The 26,876-nt window shown below is 43.7% G+C and overlaps 1 protein-coding gene across 13 annotated transcripts in view; it reads right to left on the reverse strand.

The window, feature by feature from the left end:
* The window catches only part of NEDD4L (NEDD4 like E3 ubiquitin protein ligase), an 88,630-nt gene that overhangs the window by 32,152 nt on the left and 29,602 nt on the right, over window positions 1–26,876 (reverse strand). For 11 of the 13 annotated variants that reach the window (XM_053932783.1, XM_053932790.1, XM_053932782.1 and 8 more), the window contains 3 exons: window positions 21,359–21,440; window positions 17,863–17,901; window positions 16,411–16,464 (listed from right to left, as the gene is read on the reverse strand). In XM_053932783.1, the coding sequence (XP_053788758.1) occupies window positions 16,411–16,464; window positions 17,863–17,901; window positions 21,359–21,440 (175 nt within the window). Of the gene's footprint in view, window positions 1–4,210; window positions 4,230–12,083; window positions 13,480–16,410; window positions 16,465–17,862; window positions 17,902–21,358; window positions 21,441–26,876 lie in introns of those variants that run through there. The other 2 variants (XR_008428780.1, XM_053932789.1) reach the window with 2 other exon arrangements.

Below are 26,876 nucleotides of genomic sequence, written 5' to 3' on the forward strand. Positions count from 1 at the left end.
TTAAAGAGATGCTGCATTCCAATCCAGATATTGCTTCATTTCAGAGCAGGCAGACATGATCCCTATGGTAAATTTAACTGGTTTTTAGTGGCCTTAAAGTAAACCAGAGTTCACACCTTTCTCAGACCACAACCATGCTGTGCCGTGCTTCAGCACACAGCTATTGGCCTAAATTATTATCCAGGTGGAAACCCTGCTGAAGTTCAGAGCCCATCTTCTCTTGACATTTATTCTAAATATATTACAGCCATGTTATTTCCAAACTTTTCAAATCACTGCAGCCCTGGTGGGTAACACGGAATGTGATGAGAGTGGCTGTGAAGGGTGCTCCTGGCAACACCATGTGGAATATGTGCCTGCAGTGGTTTGGTGGGAAAGAGGAGAGAGGGACAGGGAACCCAGCCCTTGGGGACATGGCAGCTGGCTTAAACCTGCTGATCCTGACAGCTAAAGGCCAAAGGCACCGTGCAAGATGGGATAAACCCACTTGGCAAAGCCAAATCCCAGGCTCTCAAGAGGGCATTCTCACCTCCACTGAGCACTCAGCAGCCACTCTAGTAGAAAAAACGTGAAAAATTAAGCACCAATTAAGCCACTACATTTCCTGATGTAGTACTTAAACCCAGCACTTGAGATGTGATGTGCCATTGCTGCCAAGTCCTGGAAAACTGCTCCAGGAGTGGTCCAGACTGTCCGGCTCACACAGCACCACATTTCCCAGCACAAATACAAAAGCTGCACACACCAACAGGAAAAATACAAGAGCAGAAAACACTGCTGCCTTCCCAGAGAGCTGCAGGAAATCACCTGTCTCACCTGGAGAGAAAACTATTCTGAACTGCACTTTTACCAAAGGCTTTAAAAATGAAAAGGACCCCAAAAAACAAAGAGGATTTGTGTTCATGAAAGTATTGTTAATTATTAAAAAACCACCAAAAACCTAGCAGCAAACCACAATTTTATTAATTGAAACAAAGCACATTTAACTGCTCTTGACTAAAACCTTAAAGTATTAATTAGCCATCACAGATGTCGCTCTACACCTAAGGGTTATCAACTCCCTGATCTCATTCTCATGAATAAAGCCACAATGATACTTTTATGATATTCCTCTATCATTTGATGATATGATTATTAAATTTCTTAGCTGGCAAGTTTCTGCAATCTTTCTTTCTTTCTGAACTGCAATAGAACTCTCTTCATTTATATAAACTTTCAGAAATTTTGCCACTTGCCACTGTCACCACTTCTTTCTTAAGCAAAATATTTTCAGCAGCACTTCCCAAGCATAACTAAAATTCCATTTTTCATTTGCTCATAATGGCAACTGACTATATTTTTGCAGTGGGTCTCTGCAATCTGGCTCTGATATTTTCACTGATATTTTCTTAATCAAGAATACTGCAGTGTAACCACAGAAAAAAAGCCCTAAGTGATGTGTGTGGGGGGGTAGTTTTCCTATTCCAAATCTGTAAGTACAGGTAGAACAAGCTACACAGGTGGGTTATTTCCTTAAAAATGATCTCCTGTTATTCCTTCCCACCAGAGTAAACAAACGCTGACTTTTCCTCCAGGCAGCTCAATACAACAGTGTCAGATTACACTTTCCCTGGTGCCTTCCCTCTCAACTTTCATTTTATGACCCAATTACTGCCCGCTGGGGTGTCAGTGCCACACACTGAGCACAGGGAAGGACAAGGCGCTACACGAGGCTCCCAGTGTCACACACATCCCTCGCTCTCCAGCCTGGGACACCACAGAACCAGGGAACGTGCAGGCTGGTCCTGGAAGCCAAACCAGAACTGAGATGAAGGAATTACGTTCTGAGCTGCAGTTTCCCAGATGAGGCAGTGGTGCTCCAGAATCAGCACAGCTGAGACAGGAACGTCTCCTTCCTGGCACACGTGGTCAACCACAACTGGATCAGTTCTTAAACGGATTAAGCAAATCGCAAGACATAAGCACCAATTATTTAAATCCTGAATTATTTGTCTTGCACTGCCACTGCTTATTTAAACATAACAAAAACCACCGGGCACCTCTGCCAAGATCTGCTATACTCCTGAAACCCAGTAACAGCCAAGAAAACTCTGGATAATGTCAGGGAAAAAAAGAACCAGTTAAGCCTTATTCTGTTCATGACAGGAAAATGGCTTTCTACTGAGCTGCCCATTGTAACAAAAGGCATGGCACACAGGAGGCTGCAGACAGGAGGCTGCTCCTCGCTCTCACTTACCTGTGATGGACAGAGCGAATGCCTGCTGGTATTACCACTGCTACATTACCAAGAGCCTCTGGAAAGATGGGAGTCCATTTCTCCTTAGACACTGAACAAATCAAATGTGGACAAAGTATAGGAGTAGCAGTGGCAGGAAGAAGGAGCTGATGCCCAAGACACTTAAAACAGGCCTGAGCTGTGAGGGGATGTGGAAAACAGGAACAGAATCGATGTACAGAAGTGAAAGAACAGGTAGAAAGTGTAGAACTAAATACAATGTGTTAGGACAGCTTCTGTCCTATGTTCCGTAAGAAATGAAGGAGTTATTGAAAAAAAACCTCTCAGAACAAAAATTAAACAATCTTCTTATGAAGCTTCATCTTAACTCCCCAAGAAAGAACAGTGAGGCACAATGGAATGGGCTCAAATTCCCAGTGCAATAGTCAGTAAGCACCACTAAGTTCTAAACATTCTCACAATAATCTGCTCTGCGCAGTAACAGCAAAACCTGCCCTCTGCAATCCATGTAACTGCAGCCTGTGATACCCAAACAGCACTCCCACAGCACTCCCCTGGAGACGCAGCATGGGCAGGAGCACAGAGTCTGGGACCCTGCTGACGTGGCCAGAGCTGTTCATGTCTCTGAAGCCACAAGTGAGCAGGTGCCACCTCGGCAGTTCATGCACAGAGCTCTGCCCAGTGGAAGCCAACCTTCCCCTGCCCACTCCTTCCACATTCTGCCATGGCAGGAGAAGGGCACCGCGCCAAGAACAGTTTTCCAAAGAACTCTGGCTGAAACTCTTTGCTCAGAGCCCTCAAGCCACCTTCCTTACCAGAGTTACAGAGCCAGAAAATCATGGAAGAGAGTAATTCTCATACCAAGTTTGGGAAAAGCTGCTCTTCAAAAGAGCAAAGAAATGTGTTTTATGAAGCAGCAGCAAAGTACATCAAGTACGTGCAGAGCTGTGGCACACCGTGTGTAACACGAACACCTGCATACCTTTGATAGCTGAGGATTCAAAAGGTACAGAATTTCAAAAACAATGGCATTTGAGAAACTGTAGATGTGAGGCCAGCTTGGTAAAGCCAGCAAGTGAAACAAAGGCAAGTTTACAGCAGAAGGATTGTTCCAAGGAGGGAGGGCTGTGGCTCTCCAAAGCACGAACAGCTGCCTTTTACTACTTGGAACTTGCACAGAGGCCCCCCAGATTCTCTAGTTGCTCATCCTTGGCACTGCTGCTGCCCGGGGAGGGTGCCCAGAGCACGCTGCAGCACCCCCTGCTTCAGCAGCACGAAGGTGGCTGCCCCATATGCCCCTGACACCCAGGGACTCCCAGCAGGAGCATTCCCAGAGGAAGGGGCACCTGGAGCTGGGACTTGCTCCTGCAGATCCTGGCAAGCAGGCGAGGGAGGTTGGGGAAGCTCTGCTATGCTGTACAGTGCTGAGCAGAACAAAAAGAGTATAATTAGCTGGCAAACAGTTCATTAATGCTGTCTTGCTGCAGACACCAGGAACCATGCAAACAAAAAGACCTCGCACTGTCTCCACTACCATTTCTTCTCCTCTCCTCTGCATTAATCTACTTATCCACTCATCCTACCTTTTCCTTCTGCTCAGAGAAATGTCCTACTTTCTCTGTTTCTTTTTCTCATCAACAGCAGTTCAGATTTTTGGATATATTCAGACTTTTGGATTCCACTATATATCTGTCATGACCAATTTTTCTGTGTAAGTGCTTTCTTGGCAGAAAGCAGTTAAGAAATACAACACTCAGAAAAGCCAAGTACTGTTAGAGTAGAAATGCTCTCCTTGTGCTAGGGGGATTTATATTCCCCCTAAAGCTATTCCAGTGCTTCTAATATGTCCTGGAGAACTTCAGCAACTGAGCTCTGAAGGGCTTGAGATGCAGAATGTATCCAGCTCCTGCAAGCACGCTGGAAGATGAGCAGCAGGATAGCTGGTTTTAACAGGAAGGTTAAAATGGTCATTACCTTTTAAAACACTTTCACCTCCTCCTGCAACTTGAAGAAGGCAGCTGAGAAAGAAAAAAAATGGTCAGACTGTGACTTCTGTGGGAATTGAACAGAGACAAAGCTGAAGAAATCCATAGATTCTCTCTAAAAGTCTGTCAAAAAATGGAACTGCTGTTTTAATAAACAGCTTGAAAAATAGAGGGATTAGGGGTGCGTCACTTCCAGAGGCATAACAAGACCTGCTGAGTAAGCAAAACCGTGCACTTTGGAAATTTTCTAATTAATGATTCTTCTCCCTGCAGCTCTTCCAAGATTCTGGTCAAATTTACTGGCATTCTTCATGCAAATTAGAATAATTCTCAACTCAAGAACTCTGCAGCAAAGAACTGGTCTTGAAGAACAATGAAATTTTAGTCATCCATCACACCCATCACGCTGACGTAACATCCTTCATTACTGAGCACTATTCCCGAATTTGCTCTCCTTCATATGCACACTGCCCATTAGAAAGCAGCACTAAAATAATATAAAATTACTCATGGCGAAGCAGAAGTCCCCAGCACAGACACTCATTTCTACCATTCCACCCTCTCCTTATCCACACCATGCACTGGGACATCAGCCACTCCCAACAGCTCAGAGCAGCCTCAAATGCCTGCAGCAATCCCCACTGTAACCTGAGCATGACAACCCAAGCTCACGGGACCAGGGACAGTTTGGAACCAAATCAGATACTGTAGGTTTATCTGAGCCCTCCAGAACCCCCTTGTGGGCACACCAGCTCACATTTAAACAAGCTGTGATTCCCATGCCAGCTCACCAAGTTACAGCTCCCTGTGTGCTGAGCTGAACTCCCTCTCTCTGGGGAAGCGGAGGTGCACATCTTTATTAGCAATAGTCCAGAAAACTGCAGTTTAAGTTCACCTCAGTAATAATGTAGGATCAGGCCTCTGTTTAAAGATGACATCCTAAGACTGCAGCAGTGCTGTGAAAACTCTGCTCCCCCCAACACCTTTGTGCAGCTCTGTTACATCAGGAGCATCACCAGGCTTTTCTGGATCATGATGCAGTGCTTTAGCTATGTGGGCTGAGGTTAAACAACAGAGATGCGGTGGCAGGGAAATCAAAGTCGTGGAAAGGCTCTGCAGGCAGGGAAACGAGATTGCTGGAATGGAATCAGGGAAGGCACGCTGACATTTATTCAGCCTGAATTTTCCAAAGGTACTAAGTACATTCTTTCAACTGGCTGATCCCAGCAGCACTTACACTCAAGAAGGATTTAGGCCTGGCAATATGTGACATCATATTTTTGCTTCAATGATTTCCCTAATGTTATGGAAAAAAGCAAGATCCGCTGTAAGAGTTCTAAAAGCCACTTTTCTGTGACACGAGACTTTGTTCTACTGGGTAATGATCTGAATCCTGAGGGGAAACATGGCTGTGCACTGACCAGAGGGAACAGTAAGGTGCTTCATGCTTAGGCCACTGACATGCTAATTAGTGGACATTAACTACTCCTAACTTCTGTAAATTAATCATCATTTACACCTACACATGTCCAAGCACTTTTCCCTTGCTGAGACCAAGAACCTTCACACCTGCTCAATTTTCAAGCAACACATTTATTTGTAACAGAAAGGAGAGCCAAGATTATATTGACTAGTTCATGGGGATCAGTCACTAATATTTACTGCCAGAGTTTTTAATGTGGGTAATTTAAACTGCAGTCAGTTGAAAATCCAGTGGGTAGTTGGTAGTATGAACTCTCTGGGTGAAATTTCAAGAACACAGAAAAAAGCTTGAAAAGTTTGTTACATGCTTTGTTTTTTAATTTATTTTGTTTGTATTCTGGAATTCTGCACAATGATTTGATTAGAGCAAAAACCAGAAAAGCCAGAACTCCAGCACTATTGGCTGCAAATGTCTGGTCAGAACTGCCAATCCCCATTAAATTTAGGAGCAGGACAAAAGGTAAGGAAGCCTTCTGGCCAGCTCCAAGCTCCCAGGAACCCTCTGCAGGAGCCTGCCTGTGCTGGGAAGGGAACACACGGTGCCAACTCCCACATCAGCTCCGTGGAGAATGGAGCTGGCACTGCCAACCGGCGGCTCCGCATTCTTCCCTCCCTCCTCTTCCCGCATCTGTTTTGGTTGCACCTGGCACAGGGAGCCCAAGTGATGTCACCTGCCCAATCAGGCCCTCTGGAACTCACTGCTGGCACACAAACACTGCCCAGCACAGCCAGCTCGGCACCTGGGGGCATGAGGAACTGTCCCACCTGCTCTGGCTGCTGTCCCCTCCCGAGCCTTCCCAAGCAGTGCCAGGCAACACGACTGAGACACTTCACAGAGATCAGGTCCTACAGTGGGATGAAGATGCAGCTATTCAATGGGAAAGGAAAGAATTTCACATTCTTACCTACACGCTGGCCAAAGATGGGCAGTTGGTTAATTATACTGAATTCACAGGATTTACAAGCTTAGACAGGGACAGCAACCAAAGCTCCTATAGAAACCCTTTCTCCCCTCCTCTTTTTAACTGAGCCTTTGTGAAGGGACAACAGAAGACCCAAACCCCAGCACAATGCAATGTTAATTCCTTAAGGAAAAAACACTGTGAGGCTTACTGCGGGGATGGCAAGAGCAAGAGTAGATTGATTTCAGTTCCCTCACTAAATATAAAGCAGGTAAGGTTTGCTTTCCTCTAAGACATTTGCAGTGGGGCGCTGCTGCAAGGCCAAAAATATATTAAAAAATGGTGACATCAGACCAAAACAAATCTGTTAAGACCAGTTCCCACAGTGAAATGTTTCCTGGAAGGTTTTCCCTACTCAGCCAGTGTGCCATTCCCCACATTTGCAAACAACAAAACAAAATAGTATTTCACTTGCTCAGTTAAGATCAGGTATTTTTATACAGTAAATTAAAAACATGAAATAGACCTCAAATAATGTCACCACAAATTAACTGATTACTGAAAACCTCTTTTTCATACTTCATGTGTTACTAAACCCTTTCAGAAATTGCTGGTATCCAGCCTCACATCAGAGACAAGGCAACTGCTCAAAATTGGAAACAGAATTTATTTCATTATGCAATTTTTATGTACAGAGCTGACTCACAAAAGTATACTTAGGCCCTGGATAACATCCAAGTTAATAATTAATTATGTCTTAAACTACTTGCAGTGTAATTCCTAATATTTATCATTCTACCTGTTCTTTTTTAATGCTGTAGGTGTGACTGCACATGAATGACTGGTGAGCAAAAAGGGCAGAAACAAGGAGAGACTGACTATTCGACGCACACATGCTAAGAGATAGACGCAATCACAGAGTCAGCAGCAGATTTATTTTCTAAAATTAATGATCAAAAGATTAGTCTTAAAATAAAGCATCTTTGAGGTGCTTGCTGAACAATAATCCTACAGTACTGTTCATCCTGGAATCAGGAGAAAATCCTCAGCATACTCCAAATGCAATTCAATAGAGCAAGCAGATACTCAGTACCTAAGCATCTCACTGCCCCAGAACCAGCAAAGCCTGCCTTTGCAAAGGGGTACCAGCCCCAGGAACAGCAGGAAAAGGCAGATGATCTGCAGGTCTTCCTTCCCTAATGGCTGCCAAGCAAGTAGAGGCAACCTTTGGGGAGCACAGAGTGTCCTTCCAGGCGCACAGCTGTGCTGAGCACGGCCCCTGCCTTCGGCAGCGCTGCTGCACAGCTCTTTCCCACACAGGCATGGTCAGACAAAGCTCCGTTTGCAGCTCAGAGCCCTTTGGGTCTTCCTTTCCCCTTTTTCCACAGGATGAGTGACAGCACTTGAGACAAAGCTGACAATCCTGGCAGGTCATGGAGCTCAATCTCTCTCTCACTGAAGATAAAACTCCCACCTTACAACAAAGCTGTAAAAATTATTTTCTATAATCCATAAAATACATCCTGGAAGTTTTTATTTCCAACACAGGTTGAAAGGGAAGCTGCAGCTTTCCACCAAAGCACTGACAGCTCTGGACTCACACCACAGCACAAAGTGCAATTTCCATTTTATTTGAACAACTCATATCATTCCTTTGCCTTCAGCTCTGGAAGCTTCTCCCACACACCCTTTTAATTTTTTCATTCCTTTCAGAGACAAAAACCTGGCTGGTCATAATGCCAGGTTAATTAATGCTTAATTAATTTATTTTTCTGTACTAACTGCCGACTCTTGGAAGATCCCAATGCCATCCTGGTATTCATCCTGGACTTCAGATGAAGAGATACAGTAATGTATTTTACAGTGAGATTTAATCTGGAAAGTAACTAAACAGGATAGATTTGGCTTTGGAATAGCTGCTGAACTAAAAACTTCAGTTCATGTGCAGAACTTCTGTTTATGTGTACAAAACATGCACATTCTGAAACTCATCATTACTTGACAGCTTTTCTCAAATAGAAAACCAGCTGAACAGCACAAAAAGCAATCAACACTCTCTGCTTTCTTATCTGTAATTTTCTGTGGCTAGATCTGCACCAAGGCAGCTCTGGCTGGCACCTGCAGCGTTAAACCCGTGTCAGCATTTCCATTATAAATGCTCCACTTTAGAGATTGCTGTGTACCCAAACTCACATACAGATTTTCCATGCAGGAGCAAAGAGTTTATTAGTGCTATTTTAAAAAGTGAAACTATTTCCATCTCTGCTGCTCCAAGTTTTATTCTGGTTTCTTCACAGAAAAGTAGCAACTGTCCAGATACAGTTTTCAAGGAGAAAAAGAAAAATGCCTGACACAAAATTCAGAATCCCAGGGAGCTCTGGGAATGTGGAGGGATGAGGCAAAAAGACAGCACTGCTGATTCTTGACTCTGAAAACCTGACTAATAGTTACAGGTGGGTTTCTTAATTCTGCAAGCTAATTTACAGTACTTGCCATGAATTATTTGTCCCCCACCCACAGAGGGAGAAGAAAAAAATCAAAATTTATTCATGTCCTCGGTACTTCCTGCCTTGAAAACCAGCTCCCGCTCTGCTCAGGTTTGAGTGTGCCCACCTGCCCCCTCCCCAACAGCCAGAGAGCTTCAGAGCAGGCATGCAAGCTGATGGACACCAGAGTTAAGAAGGGGGGCAAGTGATTTATTGTTGAGAAGAGCCGATTTTGTCCTTAACAGAAAAGCTAGAGACCCAAGGAATGGAATTCATCATCTCTACCTGCAGCTGTCAACAAAGTCCTTATCTGCAGAGAGCTGAGGCTTTCCAGATGGCCATCTGCACTCCTTGCAGAGCAAGTGGTGAGCCAGGAAATTCACAGCACTATTCATTTGAACCATTTAAACCTCCAGCTAAGGCCACATGACTTATTTCCTAGAAATGCCTGTTAGGAGTCCAGGTAGCAATCCCTGAAGTAGGAGCAATATTTATTCTAAAACAATTTCTAAGAAAGGAGAGGAAGAGCTGAGCTGTGGGAAATGCAGGCTTGCCGAACCCAGAGGTGCCGCTTCTGTTTGTTTACTAAATGCAATTCAGTCCTACTCCTGCAACACTTTGTCAGGGCACGCTGTTTTTTGCACACAAAGATGCCTTTGTCAGCTCTGTCCAGCAGTTGTCCAATACATTTTTGAAGTGTTTCCCACAAATCCAGCTCTGCAGTCACAGCCCTCAATGATAAACAACAGCAGTATGTGGAATATGCACAGTGCACAGACATTCTATTGCACGGCATATAAAATATCAGAGCAGGGAAAAGAATTTGCAACAAGGCTTCCAAACAAAATTTTTCACAGCTTGACATGAGCTCAGCCTTTACTTAATATTTTACTCTGTCTGGTAATGAAAGACATCCTGCCTGCCCCAAAGCACTTGTCTGAAAGAGCAGATATTTGAAAGGTCACAACCACTCAGAGCAGCAGGACTGCAGACGCCCGCTCGGATGTTTGCTCTGAGATAAATCAGGCTGCAGCAGCTGCTGCTCCCAGCCCCGGCCCAGGCCCTATATCAATCACATACACATAAACTTCTTGCACTGGGACACACCACAATTATTTTTCTTTCACACTATCAGCTATAAACCATGGCAACCTCTCCCCTCAGCTCTAGAGATCAGATATTTCAGGCACTGCCTTACTCACATCACAGATCTTCCAAACAAACTTCTGTGGGACAGATTAAAAATGGCACCTTAACAAGTAATGTTCTGTGGTCAAAAAATGCAACAAAACTCGCACCAAGACGCTTCCATCCCCCACACTTCCCATGGCATCCTGCCCAGTCCATCACCCCTACCCACAGTATGTCGGGATTTACTACAAAGATGAGAAACACCACAAAAAAGGCTTAAGTTAGTTCTTTTCCTTTGAGAGTTTCTGCCCTGCAGGATTCAGTGCCATGTGAGCTGGGCACCTCTGTGCCTGCCACGCTGCACAGCTGCCTCAATCCATTCCTCACGGTAACTCAAACCAAGAGCACAGAGGAACAGATTTCCTCATTCTCCTCTGGGAATACTGAAGCATGTCTTTGGGATGGGAATTGTTACTACAGGGGAGATGAAAACAGGGACTTTGAGGGGAGATCCTTTAGGGAAATGAGAACTGTTGCACAGACCCCAGGGCACATCTCTGCAAACCTCTGCTGCCTCTGTGCAGGTCTGACACCCCACACCTACTTATAGAACTGGCTGTAGTGGGTCTCCATGAACAGCTGATCTTGGAAAGGAGCAAGGGATAATAAAGAGGAAGGGAAAATCAGACATACTTTTTTCTGCTCCCTTACGTGTCCTGGAACCAAACCTGTACCAGGAAGGGATTTCTTTCTGTTTTACACTTTCAAGAGCTCCAAAGAAAGTTGGAAAAACACGGAGTCCATAAGCCTTTCTACAGGAAAGCTGCAGAGTCACCCTGGCCTTGCTGCAGGGAGCAGCTGTCCCTGTGCTGCATTTCAGTGCCTGAGAGCACAGGAGCCATGGAGCCTGAAATCTCCTCAGCAGCCGTGCCACAGCTGGAGCCAGAGCTCGCTATGCTAAATACAGCATCCCTGAGCTGGGAACTCGAGTGGGCCGTGTTAGATTGCACGGCAAAGCAATTTAAGCAAATGACTAATCTAAACCCTTCAGTTTCCTTCCTACTTTAGGCTTTGAAAAAGTGGCTGAAAAACATCAACCATCAATCCTCGCCTGCTGTAACAATGCAAATCCAGAAGATTAATTTTGCCATCCTAACACCAAATCAAGGCAAATCCAAACAGACTGTTTACTGAGCTGTGTCAAGCCACTTGCACTTGGAGTTGGATCAGGACTTGTGGCATACAAAAGGCATGACATGTTTTTCACTTCCAGAAGGAAGAAAGAAAAATTACTATAAGATTACTACAAGAAATTACTAATAAATATTATTTTTTCCCTGGACTTCTTGGTACCTTAACTAAGCCAGTACTTTGATTGAAGTTACCCTAAGATTCCCAGTCTTAACAACTATTTCATTACAATACACATTTTAGAAGTGTGTAGAGGTATACGTGCGTCCATTACACTTAGAAAGTGCCAAAGTATTTGTTTTTAAACCAGAGTGCATGAAGAGTTCTCTATGCCGCAAGATCTCAGCCAACTAAACTAACAGGAACATTTAATTTGCTATTTGAATGCTCTGATTTTAAAAAATCTTTCCAGCTGACGTAACGGTGAATTAAGAAACATGTGACAGTAAGATCTGAAAACATTACAGTGGATGTAATCATAACTGAGAGCAAAGTTACATTAGCTTAGAAATAAAGATGATTTGTGGCTTGCTCCACAGAAACGCAGAACATTCCAGCGCTAACAATGGAAGTGCTGCAGTTGGCTCCAGTCTGGCAGCCTTTGTAAGGCAATCGGTGTTTCACCAGCACACGCACTTCACCAGCACAGCACGCTCAGCATCATACTTACTGCGGTGCCGGCTGCCGTAGGACCAGGCGTGCCACGACCCTCCTTACCAACACCCTGACTTTGTTCTTCCGGCCCACGCGTGACAAGAATCCTGAAGTGCTGCTGCCTCATGTTTTGATCTGGTCTGATTTTAAACAAGCATCCCTGCCCTTGAGGCATCCGCTCTACTGAATTGCTTCTAGGTATTTCTGCCCTGTTCCTGCTGTTTCCAGGCAGCTCCGAATTCAGCCCATCACCTGTGGGGCTAATTCCTTCTGCTGGTGGCTGGACAGGATAGGAAGTACTCCTTTCCAGCCGTATCCGAGGGTACCTGACCAATCTGTCCCCTTTTGTTCCAGTAAAGCCAAAGTTACCTCCACCTCCTGCGCCTGTACTGCTTGTCTGTGGCTGCTGTAACTGGAGAACAAAGAACTTTTTCCCTGAATTTGCTGACAGATCTGGCACATGCTGCAAGGACCAGCGCCGGGGTTCAGAGGTGGGAGCACTATTTGGAGCCTCAGGATCAAAGGGAAGTAGAGTAACTTGAGGCACCTCTGCACTTGAGGCCCGATGCTGAATTCTCACACCACTTATGTTTACACCTGAAGCCGCTTCACTTGCTTCTTCTCGTTGGGCAGTCAGCAGAGCCTCCTCACTCTGTGGATTAGTACTACAAAACATTCTACGGTTACAGCAAACAGTTCCATCTGTCTGCTGCCCCAGCTCTTCCGTCAGCCTGGGCGAAGAACTTTCAGGAGTCACCTGTGGAGCGCTCGGAGAAGAGCGCTTTTCAACAGGGGATGCATAACGCTCCCTGAAGTCTGAGAATTTCCGGGGAAGCGTCTCCTCCGGAGACTCCAGGGCCGCGCACTCGTCGGCGCAGCCATCGGCAGCTTTGCGCTGCAGTGAGATCTGCATGGACGAGCTCCTGGTGGGGCGTGCATCGACGCCGTTCAGCAGCTGCGGGATAAACATGGATGTGCTCCTTTTCAAGGAGCCCACTTCGTGCAAATCTCCATCGCCGCCATAATCCGCTCCGTGCCGCGAGAACGCGTGAGGGCTGCTTCTTCTTGGCAAGGTGTGGAATGCCATGAAAAAGTCATCTTCTCTCTCCCGGGCAAGGATCTCCGATTCGGGGGCTGTGTTGCTTCTCCCAGAGCCAAAATGAAACCGCAGCCGATGGGCCATGGTTTTACAGAGAGGAGAAAAGGAGAGGGAGAACAGCAACAATTCAGGCACTGCCAGAAGTTAAAAACCAAAGACATAAACTCCGAGAAAGTGTCCCATCTGCCAAACGGTTAGCACTGCAGCCCTGGGAGCGACAGATAGCAGAAATAGCCCAAGTGGCAAGCAGCATTCCAGGCATGATTGGGCAGGAGCAGTCAGCGCTCCTACACTCACAGTGACATAGGGTAGGATGGTGGGAGTCACGTGGCCTGGTTCCCCCTCTCCAATGTAAGTGTGTGAGGAGTTTGTTTTTTCCTTTTTTTTTTTTTTTTTTTTTTTTTTTTTTTAATGCCAGCAAGAGCCTGAAACAGCACCTTCCCAGCTGCTCCTTTTCCATCAGGGAGGAGCGGCCCCAGCGGGAGAGCTCTCGCAGCTGACTGAGGCAGCGAATACACTCAGCACTGCTATAAATCTAAACCACATCAGATTCACAGGGCACACTTGGAGAAAGCACTTGCAGAAAAATCTAACTACAACAGAACACTTCCATTTTGTGTTAAAAGTTTAAGTCAACACCACATGCAAATGAGGAAAATTCTTTCAAGCATAACATTTTGGTGTGTTACAGCTCTGGGCTGTCATGGCAGACCAGGAATAAATACAACATGGTTATGGCTTTCAATTTTAACCATGCCCATAACACAATTAAGCAACAAACTTTTGCCTTTAAAAAGCCCCAAAAGCAATATAACCTGCAGTTCCCTTTGAGCAACTACAAATTACAAATGAAGCAATCATACATATGGCAAAGATCTCTCACACAGTAAAACCAGTAGAAACATGCAGGACAGCAAGACAGAAAGCTCCTTTTCCAGATTTACCAGGCAGTACAGGTGAGGGAAAAGTGGAGCTGGGTGTTGCGTGTCTGTTTGTACTGATTTGTCCCAGCCCCTGCACAGAACTGCCTGCTCCTGGCTGGCCTCCAGCGAGGGAGTCAGCAATGCCACCACGCGTGGCGCTGCCAGCAGAGTACAGTTACACTCTGAGAGCCAGAAGAGCTCAGGAGAAGGACAGGCAGACAGGATACACCAGAACATGAAACAACCACCTTAAATCAGCTCTGCTACAACAGAGATACTCAGTGCCCTGAGGGCACTCACGCTTTTTAGCATATACCAGAAAAGAAACTCTGGTTAACCAGAAGGCAGCTCCATCTCAGGGCCTGGACAGCTGTTCCCTGTGAGAACTGGAAAGCCTAAATCTTGTCAACAGTTCTGAAAACCTGTATGTGGTGGGTCAGTTCTCTGCTGAGACATCTGAACTCTGCTTACAAGCAGCTTGCTTTCAAAAGCCAAAAAATTACCAATCCCAAGAGAAATGGCAGCTCAAACTGATCAAACTGCCAGCAGCCAGCACAATCCCACAATTTTTATGTGGATTATGAGACGCAACAAAAATGCGAACAGCTTCCACACAGCAATGGTCCTGGAGATTGCCTCGTAGAAGCACAGGTGTTGGTATTATTTTATCTTATTTTTCAGCTAAAACATGTTACTCAATAACATGGTCTCTGCATCCAAAATGAGCATGCATCACATTTACTCTGTTGAGATTGGGGAATAGAAAGGCAAAGACACCTCCAGAGACAGAGTGTGCTTTGGTAATTTGGGAACAAGAAGAAGAAACAAAGTCCTTCCAACCAAAGCCATTTAAGTATTGACAATAAGTATGTGAGAGTAAAGCCAAAATAATCAGTTCAGTGTCTCCTCATTCTATAAACACAACCTGATGGAAACCTGCTATTCTCCAAACCCCCCAAAGCAGTCACCTTGCTGTAGATCTCCTGCAAGGAAAGCCATGGCTCCTAACCCCAGGTGCTGCCTTGGCCAGGAGGTTCCAAGCCCAAGGACAGACTGACTTTGGAGGCAGAACAGAAGGAGAATATACACAAATTGGTTCAACAATAAAAGGTGCTGAAACTGCCAGGGTAAGGCCAGTACTGCACACCCAAACTCAAAAATCCAAAGCAAAATGTCTGAAATAAGTATCCCAAACCTGTCATTACCCAGCTGCCACTGCATACAAGCTTTTTCTCTAACCCACCTTCCTGCTCCTGTGGCACCTTTGCATTCCAATGGCACATGGCAGTTTGAATAGTGCAAGTGGTCATTATGATCATTATCTACAAATAAATATGCTCCTGGTCAGCCACTGTAGAGGCACAGTGCCACTGGTTCACCAATTTACTTCCTCCTGAGGAAAGATCCAGTCATTCAGCTGCCAAGTCCTCTTTCTCCCCAGATTACAGCTTGTGTGGGTTCCTTTGCTCTTTATTTATTAGGAAGATAGAAGGAAAGAACCTATTTGTTCAAGACAGATGCTTTTATGTTGTTTTAATGAAAGTATCTTCGCAACTCTGACCCTAATCTTCAGAAAGCAAACAAGTTTCTCCAGCCCAGAAAATGTTAATTCCTGATCTCATGAACAGAGATTGTGTTACAATGTTCAAAAGGCAAACCCCCAAGAGCCATCCGCCAGTGTGCCACCGCACTGGCACATTTAGCCCCGGTTGTACAGAGGGACACTGACACTTTTCCCATGGATCAGAACTATACCAGAAGCTAGCAGCAGTCAGATGGTGAAAGCCTCCTCCAGAAAAGCTACTGCGTCAGCCAAATGCAGGGAAAGACTAAACCCACTAACAACGTGAGCGTTGTGAGGCAGAGATGAAACCCAAGGGAGCACCGTTCTGCCGCGACCTCAAACCTTCACGCATGCATTGTGCGTACAAGGTGCAGCTCTGGTAACCACCTCCCCGGGCAAGAGGTAGAAGCATTAAAGGACTGGAAGGGGACACTGAAATGATAAAGCAGCTACTTTATCAGCAACTAAAAAGGTCAGGACTTCATTGGTTTGAAGTGGAGAGGCCTGCAGAAGGACAGAGTGAGGGTTTTGCTGTCAGAGGGCTGGGTGAGGAGGACCGTTTTGGTCTGATCCAGAAGGGCACTACTTCAGTGCCCTTTTAGTCCCAGACTCAAATGTTTTTTAAGCCTCTATTTGTGTTTCTTGGCACACTCACTGAAACAACCATCTGAAGACACCTTTAAGCTGTGCTGTATTTCTATCAGCTGTGGCACACAGAGCCTTGTGATTAGTGTAACATAACCAAGAAAACACTCACCAGTCTGTTTTCATCAAATACCTCGAACAGCAGCCGATGGTTGGTTGGGTTTACCTGTGAGAAAACCCAAATGTCACTGCAAGTTCAGTAGTTGGACAATAACAATCTGGGTACTAGCTCAGGCAGCAATCAAACCAAGGTAAACAGGACAGGACTAACAGGTCTGATGTAAATTTTTACTTGAACTGGAGCACCAGAACCTTACTGCAACTGAGAAGAGCATGGGAGTTGATATGAAAGCTTGTATCTGCTGTGCTCAGTTACTGCATTTCCCTGGCAGAGGACCCCAGTCCCAGGCTGGACAGAATATCAGGGCTCCCTGACTGATTGATTTATGAGGAACAAGAGTTTTGCTGCATTTCTTTCAGAATTTCACATTCAGATATGTTTCTGACTGTCCATTGCTCATCATCTCTAGCCCATTAAGCACTCGCACCCTTAAAACACCTAGCAGAAATCTCCCCAACACCTGAAAACAGCAAATATACCTCCAGAAAATTATTAAACTGAAGCAGAAAGACTGCCAACATTTAAAAGGACAAAATCAAACATAAAAAGAACTCTGTCAGAAAGACAAAACAGCTGCTATTAAACAAGTTTTATGGCATTTGATCCAGTTTATATATTTTTTCAGAAAAGCTTTGCAAGCTGGGTTACTATAACCAGCATGTTTAATTAAGAAAATTTAGAAATAATATACCACAATTCTGCGGGCTGGAAATGGACTTCCCAGTTTTGAGAAAATCAGAGAACTGTGACACACAAAATAGGGTCTAAATTACTTTATTGCTGAGGGCATTCAAGATGTTTTAACAGAGCATCTGTGAACTATACCAGAGGTTTTGCAGCAGGGTTGTGCATTCCCTTTTCCTAAGATTTTAGATCTGTATTACTCAGCTGCAAACCCCAGAAAAGCTGTTTGGTGCATGTGTCCCAATAAGCATTCCCCATGACAGTGAGACCTGTGCATGGAACATTCCACTGGTGGCACTGCTGTCCCAGAGCTCCCCATCCCGGTGGCAGCTCCCGGCACAACTCCCGGCCAGAACAATCTGCCACATCAGCCCTCGGGCACTGCTCGAGGTTCGTGTTTGAAACCCCCTGAAATTCTACCTGACCTGCTTTTGTGAAAACTACAGCTGCACTAAAAGTCAGAAGTCAACTGTTCTTTGGAAGAATATTGCGTGCAACCGAGTAGCAAAGTTACTGCCCTTCACAATTATATAATTGCAGGTTGGGAAACAGTTTCTAAGGAACATGGAGCCAATTCCTGCTGAGCATTCCATCCCCTCAGAAACACAACAGCAAGTACATCAGGGCAAGCAGGTCTTTGGAGTAAACATATAAACAAATAGAAAATAAGATTAGTTGTACAATCTATTTGATAAACAAATAGAAAATAACATTAGCTGTACATGTTCTAATAATGACCGCAACTAAAGAGAAACTTACTCTGAAGTAAAACTCTTCATTCCATTTAGGGTTCAGTGTCTGTAGAAGAAATAACAATATTTACATCTAATGTTTAATTTTTCTGGCGTGCAATTATAACAACATACATGCAACTGACAGTTTTCTATGGAAATAAAGAGAAAGAAAAGCATGTAATAAAAGAAATTGAAAAATATATTGCCATCTAGAAATTCTCTATTGAGTAAACCAAATGTGGGAGGATATTTGAGTCAGATGATCCTAAAATAGACATTAAATATAAATAGAATTTGATGATTAAAAGACAAATCATTGAGGACCTATAGAAATAAAACTGAAGACATTTCATTCTCAAGATTCATTTAAACCCTCACAAGAAAAAAAGTAATTTTTAATCACAAAAGCAACTTTAGGGCTACAAGAATATGCTCCGATTTATACTGTGAAATAATCAGAAAAATTTAAAAAAACAAAAAAAACCCCAAAAAACCCAAAAGTAAAACCAAAAGAAAAGGTTATTCCTTGGAATAGGTAAGATATTCTTCCAATGTCCTCCCAGCCCATGGATTTTAATTTTAACAACCTGACTAAAATGCACAGATTAAACGTGCATATATATTGCCAGCTGAAGTAAGCTCAAACATGACATAATTAATTGATAAAAAAGAGATGAGAACTACAAACAGTAATTTGGGCAATTCAAGCTTGAGTAAGTATAAAAACTATTGGACAATATGCCCAGTGTTTTTGTGCTCATGCCAAATTATTCCCTCATGCTCTCACACAGCAGAGGTTTACGGGCAGAGCTGACAGGAAAAATTGGCTTTACACCCACAACAATTCTGTTCTAGTAGAGAAGGGGAATCTTGGCTGTTTATCTTACTCCTTGCTATAGAGCCAATAGATCCTCAATGCAGGACATGGGGGCTGACTATACTGCATCTCACTACAAAACGGGAATACGGGACCTCACGGCAGAGCAGGAAGTACTTCTTGAAAGAAAAGACCACTGTAAAGGGCAGGTGAAGCAATGACGGGAAGAGTAGGGATGGGCTTGTGGGCGCAGAGAAACTTTCAGCTTTTTTCCCTGAAGGAGCACAATGTATTCAGTAAAAAATAAATTAAAATGAAGCACTAAGGAAAAAATGTTACATTTTAAACACTTGTATTCATCAAATGCTACTACTGTTGCCAGGAGAGGGTACCTACAATTTACCAAACAAAGCACTGCCTTAACAAGGGTTTTGAGGGCACTACTGCCCATTGATAATCCATTAATTCCGAATACTGCTTAACCACACAATTCAGGGAAATCTGATGGATGAGGCAGCAGAGTCTTTGGTAAATGCCTGGTCACTCACAAAAATCTGTTCCACCTTTACAGGTCCCACTCTTAGTGGGCCGAGTCAGAGAGTGCAAACTTATCTGAGTGCCAGCAAAGAAGAAGGAACTGCAGGAATAGCTCCATAAAGGACATGAGCAGGGAACCAATAACAAAAACTCAACCTCAAGAAGAGTTACATCCTAAAAAGGGCAAGTGCTGCACATATAAAGGACTGCCAGGAGTCAAGCTGAGCTAGACCTTCCTTGGGTATTCAAAAAAGGGTTTTCATTCAACGCGACACAGAGAAGGAAGACATGGAGAGAAATGATGCTCCTGAACACTGGAGCTCACTGGGGAGACTGGGCGTTCTCAGAGATGGAAAACTATTTTTAATATTCCATATGGGAAAGGTAGAAGTCTTTGGAGCTCAGTGCAGTCAAGGTGAAGAAATTGAAGAAACTGGATAATCTTCATTTGAACTTTTAAATTCCAGCAGGTATTTAAAGAACACACTGACCACATTACAGGATCAAAGCCAGCAAACAGCAAATCCAGCTTTCCCTACCTCAGCAGGGCATTTCAAATAACAGCTCCAAAACAAAGTATAAAACATTAATCAAACCTTACAGCTGGATTAACTATGGAGGGAGACAAATTGAAACAAAAAGCCTCAGAAATTTAACCCAGGTAGGTGATGCCACATGAAGCTGACATTCTTCTGGTAACTTTATTTTTTCAGAGTAAGAAAACAATGTGCATTTAACCCCTTTGGCTGTAATGAAGCACAGTCCAGCTGTGCAGTAGGATACAGATCAGACAATGCACAGGACATGGAAAGGGGACACTGCAGTTCCTTCTGTTGTCCCAGAAGCACTCCTGCAAGGCAGTGCTGCACAAATTTACCCATTCAACTGAGGAACACAAAAATGAGGAGAAAAATGAGAAACTTGTGAAAGGTTAGACACAGACACAGAGCTGAAGGAGGTAACTGCCAGTCAGTCATTCCTCAGATCGACTGTACTCGGTATTTTTTTAATGACTTTAACTCAAAATTGAGATAAGGTAATGATGTTTGCTATTTACAAAAGAGAGAGAGGACTGCAACTTGCACAGAGAGAATCCTGCCTTGAGATGAAATTTAACAATTCAAAGCAGAAATCACCAACTAGAACTTTCCAACATCTGAGTTAATACCACTATTACAGAAATGACTGAGAATGTCTGGGCTTTTTAATTGACAGTGAGAAGAAACAGTGAAAAAAGGCGGGTGCAGTCCTGGGAATGAAACAAGCACTAATGGCTAACCAGGAAGTCTTTGAAAAATCCCTTTTCCACATCAAACATGCCCTGGTTCCGGGACAAGTTCTGCTTGGATCTTCCACACCACTATGATTCCACACTGGCTTTCTCATATCACCCAATGTCTTGATTTTAGAACCGCATCATTCCAGTTCGTGTTTTCAATAACAAAATTCTCCCCGCTATTCTGTTTTGCAGCCATGATTTCGACTGAATCCCTGTTGATTCTAAATATCTCCATTAAAAAATGACAAGTCATTATTTTCCCTTACTTTTCATACAGCTTATGACTACTTTCCTCTCTGCCACCAGTACCAGTAAAATTAAAAAAAAAAAATCCTTACAAAATCTTAGGGTCCTGATAATGACAAATATCCCCTGGTGGAATTTTGTTTGTGTGAACTAAAATTGAGAAATTAAATAAAATTCAATTTTGGTTCTAATTAAAAATGTAAGAAATCCCAAGCTTTTCTTACAGCATATCTTCTGTCATCCAGTTGTTTTAAATTCCCACATTAGGAACATATTTTGAAAATGGAAATTTTGAACAGAATGATCATTTTTGCTAAAAGTCAGATAAATGATACTTAAAGCAGAATTTCTCAGTCCTTTATTTCAGCCATGTCTTCCACTGAAATATGAAATTGAAAAAAGAATCTGTGAATGGTGCAGCCAAACTTTAGCGAACAATGTGCAACATTAGGTGCTGTCTCTAGGCCAGACACACTGAGGTGCAGGCACTTGTTCTCAGACTTTGGTTAGGAGACAACCACATCATCCAGTTGCTAGACACATATGTAATGATTTTAATTAGTGCTGCATTATGTTATACAATTGTGTTCCAGTGTTCTTAATCCTTCCAAAGCTATGGAATTAGAAAGAGTATGTACGTACCTTTTTGATAGTTTTTGTCTGCACAAGAGCAAGTTCTCTGTTCTCATCTGCTACATACAAGGAAAGTTTCACATACGGGTCACTGTAAAAGAAGACATCAGATTTAATGGCCTACAGTTGTACAGCCAAAGAGCACTGCAGAAGGAATTTTTCATTTAACTGGCTAACAACAGCACCTCCAAACACTTCTAGTGGAATTGTCTTCAGTGAAAGCTCAGAAGTCTAGTAAGCTACTGACACATTGAATATGAATGTTTGAATGTGCTCAGTTAAACATTGTTTTGTTATGTGCCATATGCCCATAACAGCAGAGATCATTCCCTGCAGCTCTGTCCCCGCTGGGGGCAAGAACTGCCTGCTCCCACACAGCTCCTTGCCCACAAGCATGCCCGTGGCACTCCATTAAAACCAGGCAGGGAAAAATGAAAGCCGAGGGGTTTGGAAGAGACTGGCTGCAGCTAACCCCTGGAGGCAGACAGGAAGCGCAACATGAATAACTTTGAAGCAGTGGTTATAATTGTTTTGAACCATAAAACCAAGCCGCACAGTATCAGCAGTGATTCAGACAGACAGGGCAGAGAGCAACCTGCTCTAGTAGAAGCTGCTCCTGCCCACGGTAGAGGGTGGAACTGGATGGTCTTTAAGGCCTCTTCCAACACAATCCATTCCATGGTTCTGTGCTCTAAACTGGGAGAAAGAGCATCCTGCAGGAACAGATGAACTTCACACAGGTACTATGTCAGGAGGTGGAACCGGAGCAGAGCCTCTTCACGGAGGGGGGAACGGGTGCCTGAGTAAAACCAGGACTCTGACCTGCTCTGGTGCTTCCCTCTCAAGGCTGCAGCACACTCTGCTGGATGATGACCCAAGGTTTCTTGAAAGCATCAACAAGACACGCACAATACCACCAGACACTCAGATTTACCAACCAAGTCATTCAAATGCCGATACTTTTTGAATTTAAAGGAACTATTTTGTGACGCTATCACTACAGACCAATCAGCGCTTGAGTGTTCATTATACTGGATGTTCCATGTATCGAAAATAAAATGCCACAAAGGTGGAAACAAGAATAAACAAGACCTCTTGTTGGGTTCTTATCAGTAGATGCACATAAATGTATCTACTCAATCTGCAATTAAATTCAGCATTAAGCACCAAGGTTTAGAAGAAAGCAAAGCATCATTGTGATTATAAAGAAACGCTGGTGCTGCTTTGAATTGCCTGATGTACCGTGCTAATATTTACAGGTATCCTCCCAGATCTGGGTTATCAATCCATACTTGGGCAATGCTCTTTTCAGGAACCCTTAGACATACTGCAATTTTTCAGTGCTAAAATACCCTGGATGAATCTTCTGCCTAGAGAAAATGAAAACTGTGGCACAGTGGCAAAGATTATTTTTTAATCTATTTCTATTTTTAAAAACTAGAAAATAAGCAAGTTTATTACGAATTTCAGTAAGGAAATTTTACCTTTACTGAACAGACTACTGGCATCTCTGCCTGCTCTAAAAGCAGGACAGAGTAAGTCACACTGAGCTGTGCAGCCAAGCTCTTGGTCCTGAAGGTGAAGCTGGAGTTTACCCAAACGATTGGATACCTGAGACCGTTTACTTACGTGCATCTGTTTACTTAAAACAAACACGTAGCTGGAGGGAGACTGGAGACCAAGGAAAGCTGGCACTGCCCCAGGTGGAACTGTCTCACACAGCCCTCCACTGCGGCCACTGGCTCTGTGCCCTGGGCTGCCCACCCCAGTGGCAGACCAGCTCTGCACAGAGCTTGCACGGGAACACACCACAGAAGGAGTTCCAGTTGAAGGCAATGGGCCATGAGGAATACAGAGGTCCCCTCCCGGCCCCAACAGGCCAAGGGGAACACAGAGGTCATCCACAGAGTCAGACAGTTCTTCACACTGCAGTTACAGGAGCTCTTAGTGACCAGAATGCACCTGATTAATATTAAAATTCTTACGTTTGGAAGTCAATAAATAAAAAGCATTGTAATGCTTTTAAGAAACTTATGACTTAGAATCAGGTAAACAGATTCCAACAACCAAATAAACAGTCTAATTTGCAAGTGCCACTAACTGAGCAGCTCCAGATGAAATGCAGGGGTCTGTACAGCCCCAGTTGTCTCAATCCTGCTCTGTGGCTTTCCCGAAGGGAACACAACCGGCGCTCCTGGGATCCATACAGCTACCAGGGAAATGAAACAAGTACAGAGGAAAATAACACACACCAGCTGAGACTTCCTGGGGAGCAGACATTGTAATTGAACAAACTGGTGAAGGAATCAGAGAACGGGCAAAGAATGGAAAAAGGCAGAACCCCAATTAAGAACATAACTACAGCAGCAAAACAAAGTAACTGGGATCCCAGAGAACAGACACTACATGTCAAAGCAGCAGTAGAAACACTGAGGGAACTTTACAGTGGTTAACTGCACCCTGAAAACCCAGCTAACAGCAAGTATTCCAGATAAATGTGGCATCTTTGCAAGGGAAAATCAGTACCAACAACTTAGTACAAAGAGAGTTTGGCAGAACAACAGCCATCAAAACAATCTGAGGTTTCAAGAAATCCTTTTCCTGACCTCAGGAATCCCTCAGACATCCAGAATTACCTATTTTCCATGGTTTTGCCAACTTGCAGTATTTGGCACTTTCTTGAAGTTCAAGCAATTGTAGATATATAATTATCATCTTTTATTTGAATCTCAGCATGAAAAGGCAAGCCTCCAGCTCTTCTTCTAGAGGACAACAAAAGCACTGATGACTTAAAAACTCCAGTGAAAAATCTCAAGGAAGATCAGCCTCCTTTAAAAATCACATTACTTTAGAGCAGTGTGAAACTGGGGCCCATGAACAGTGTTCCTTTTGTTCACTTGAGTCATGAATCGCATTTGCTCTATACTTTTGAAACAGTTTTGAAAGCAAGTTTCAAAGTAGCTTCTGCCAGTGACATGATGTATTATTTACTTATTTTAATCTCTAAAACAAGGGGGTGGAGAGCACAGGCACATGCGAAAGAACAATGAAACTACTAAGGCCTACATGGCTCTATTTTTATTTTAAAAGCTGAAACCGCCTCCCCACATATAAAATTTAGTAACACTTGTTATGCAAGTGCGTGAATGCCAGGCTTGTCACATGCAGGCAAACTTTGCATTTCAAAATAGCCCGACTAGTTTCCTTTTGAACAGTCTTGCACAAGATAATTTTGCTTCTGTAAGAAATACAGAAGCATTCCCTTTGTGCTGCCCCTTTTCTGCCTCACATATCTGAAAGAACTGGTCAACAGCTCCTGCAACTCCGGCTGCAGAAATACCAGCACACTCCAGCATGAAGGCAGAGAAGCCTCTTCCTCAAAGCCACATCCCAGTCTGATTCTTTCCCTGGTCTTGAGGGGACCACTATTTGGCTATCGGTTAATCTTCATCCATCCCCTTTTCCCAGCCCCCCGCCCCATCCAACCTACCTGCACGCTCCTCAGCACAGGTATACGTGGAACAACATCCTTATGGAGCCCTTAAGGCATGTGCCTCCTCATACTCCTAAGTCAGACAAGCTGAATGTTTCAACAACCCCAAAATGACCACCTTCAGATTTCTGTCAAGAATAGCAGAAGCCCTGGGGCCACCTCCTCCCCACGGGACTGGGATGGCTGAGGGCTCTGGGTTTGCCTGCTTTGGGGATCCTTCCACCTGTGGGCAGGTACGGAGGCAGACGTGCCCAGTACTCAGCGCTGCGGGAACCGACCTGCTCCGCACAGACACTGGTAAATCTGCACACTGCAGGCTCTACTAGGGGAAATGTGCTTTTACACATGACAAGCCTTCAAGAACACCACTTACAAATTCAGATCAGTAACATACACTGTCTTCAAAAACATTCATCTCAACGAGTCTCCACAAAATTATGGGAGCTGCTTGGACAGCAGTTAACATCAGGGCTGAAAAGCAGGTTATGCTTGGCAAGAGGCAATTCCGTGAACCTGGAAATGTTTTTCAGAATCATTTAAACACACTTAGAGAAACTCTGTCTGTGCATGCACTTAGTGGAGCTTAAAAAATTCCAACATTTTTTTAAAATTCCGATGTTTTGCTTAGTCACTTTTAGATCCAAAGAAATGAGGGAAACAAATTCCCAAAACATGCATCATCGAAGAAGATTAGAATTGTAATGAGATACCTCTAACCAAGTTTTATGGAGAGCAGTAAAAACAATGTTCTAAGGCAGAACCCTTACAGTCGCTGTCATTTTATCCCAATAACATTCCCCCGGTGACTTTCCCCACTCCTGCACAGTAAGGAGAAGCACAATAAGATACACAGCAATTAACTCCAGAGCACACTGGCTGTGTTTGCTCCCTGCTTTTATTTTAGCACAAGCCTTCTGGGTTTCATCTTTCTGCCTGTACTGAGTAACATCCATTAAGACTTTTTCTCAAAGAGAAGGAAGATTTTGACCTCACTGTCATGCAAGTCTCATGTCCTGTGACACAAAGTGTCCAATCACACAAGGATAAAGGAACATCAGCTTCTGAAAAGAAAACACAACCTTACCTTACCCTTCACCGCAAAGCCAAACTTGCAATCCATTGTGCCTAAGCATCCCAAAATCTCAATCCTCCATACCAAATCCCAGAGTAATTTTACAAACCTCTGATTTCCCTTCCAGTGTTTTATTTTGCAAAGAAAGGCTCACACCTCTGATTCTAAAAGAAGTACAGCAAGGCTTTACCGAAGAGCTGCTAGAGATAATGACTCACATCATAGACAGCTGCAAAGAAGTGCCTGTGGGTGAAAAAAGGAGTTAAAAATTATACCTCAAACCCCACCTCCAGTGTCTCCACCTTCATTTACCATGTTGTGTTCTAATAAAGGGTAACCAGATAGATTCCTTTTGTATTCTTGCTCTCTTGGAAGTCTCCCAGAGCATAAAGAATATTTTAATCTTCCGAAACAGATGGAAGTGTAAATATGGGTTTTTTTCCTCCCTGAGGCCATTTTTTTTTTTCAAAGGTTAAATGAATACTCTAACAGAATATGCATACATCAGCCCTTGGAGCTGAGGGGCTGATGTATGCATAGATCTTCCTATGCCATTTCACACTCCCAAAATATCTTAACAAGTTCCAAAATCCAGCGGGGGTGGAGAAGGAGAGAGAGAACTCCATGACACCTGGCTTTTGCAAGAGAAAAGCTCAGCACAGTAGTTCTGCCTTAAATATCTAAAACCAAAATATTTTCCTTAGATGATTTCATTGACATGCCCCTTTTTTCTTTTAAAGATACCAGATTCAGGTAAACTCACAGATCACAGTAGGTAGCAGGCAGGGAAAGCTGAGGAGCTGAATACAGAAGCTTCCTTTCTTCAAGTAACAAGAAACATTTTATGTTTCTGTATTGGTACAAAGAATTTTTTTCCATTAAGCAATTATCTGATAAGGATTATTTTTCACTATGACATTTTAACTGTCAGCAATTATTACCAAGTCCTCTTATTAAGTAGC

The sequence above is a fragment of the Vidua chalybeata genome, chromosome Z (genome assembly GCF_026979565.1).
Source record: "Vidua chalybeata isolate OUT-0048 chromosome Z, bVidCha1 merged haplotype, whole genome shotgun sequence".
Taxonomy (NCBI): Eukaryota; Metazoa; Chordata; class Aves; order Passeriformes; family Viduidae; genus Vidua; species Vidua chalybeata.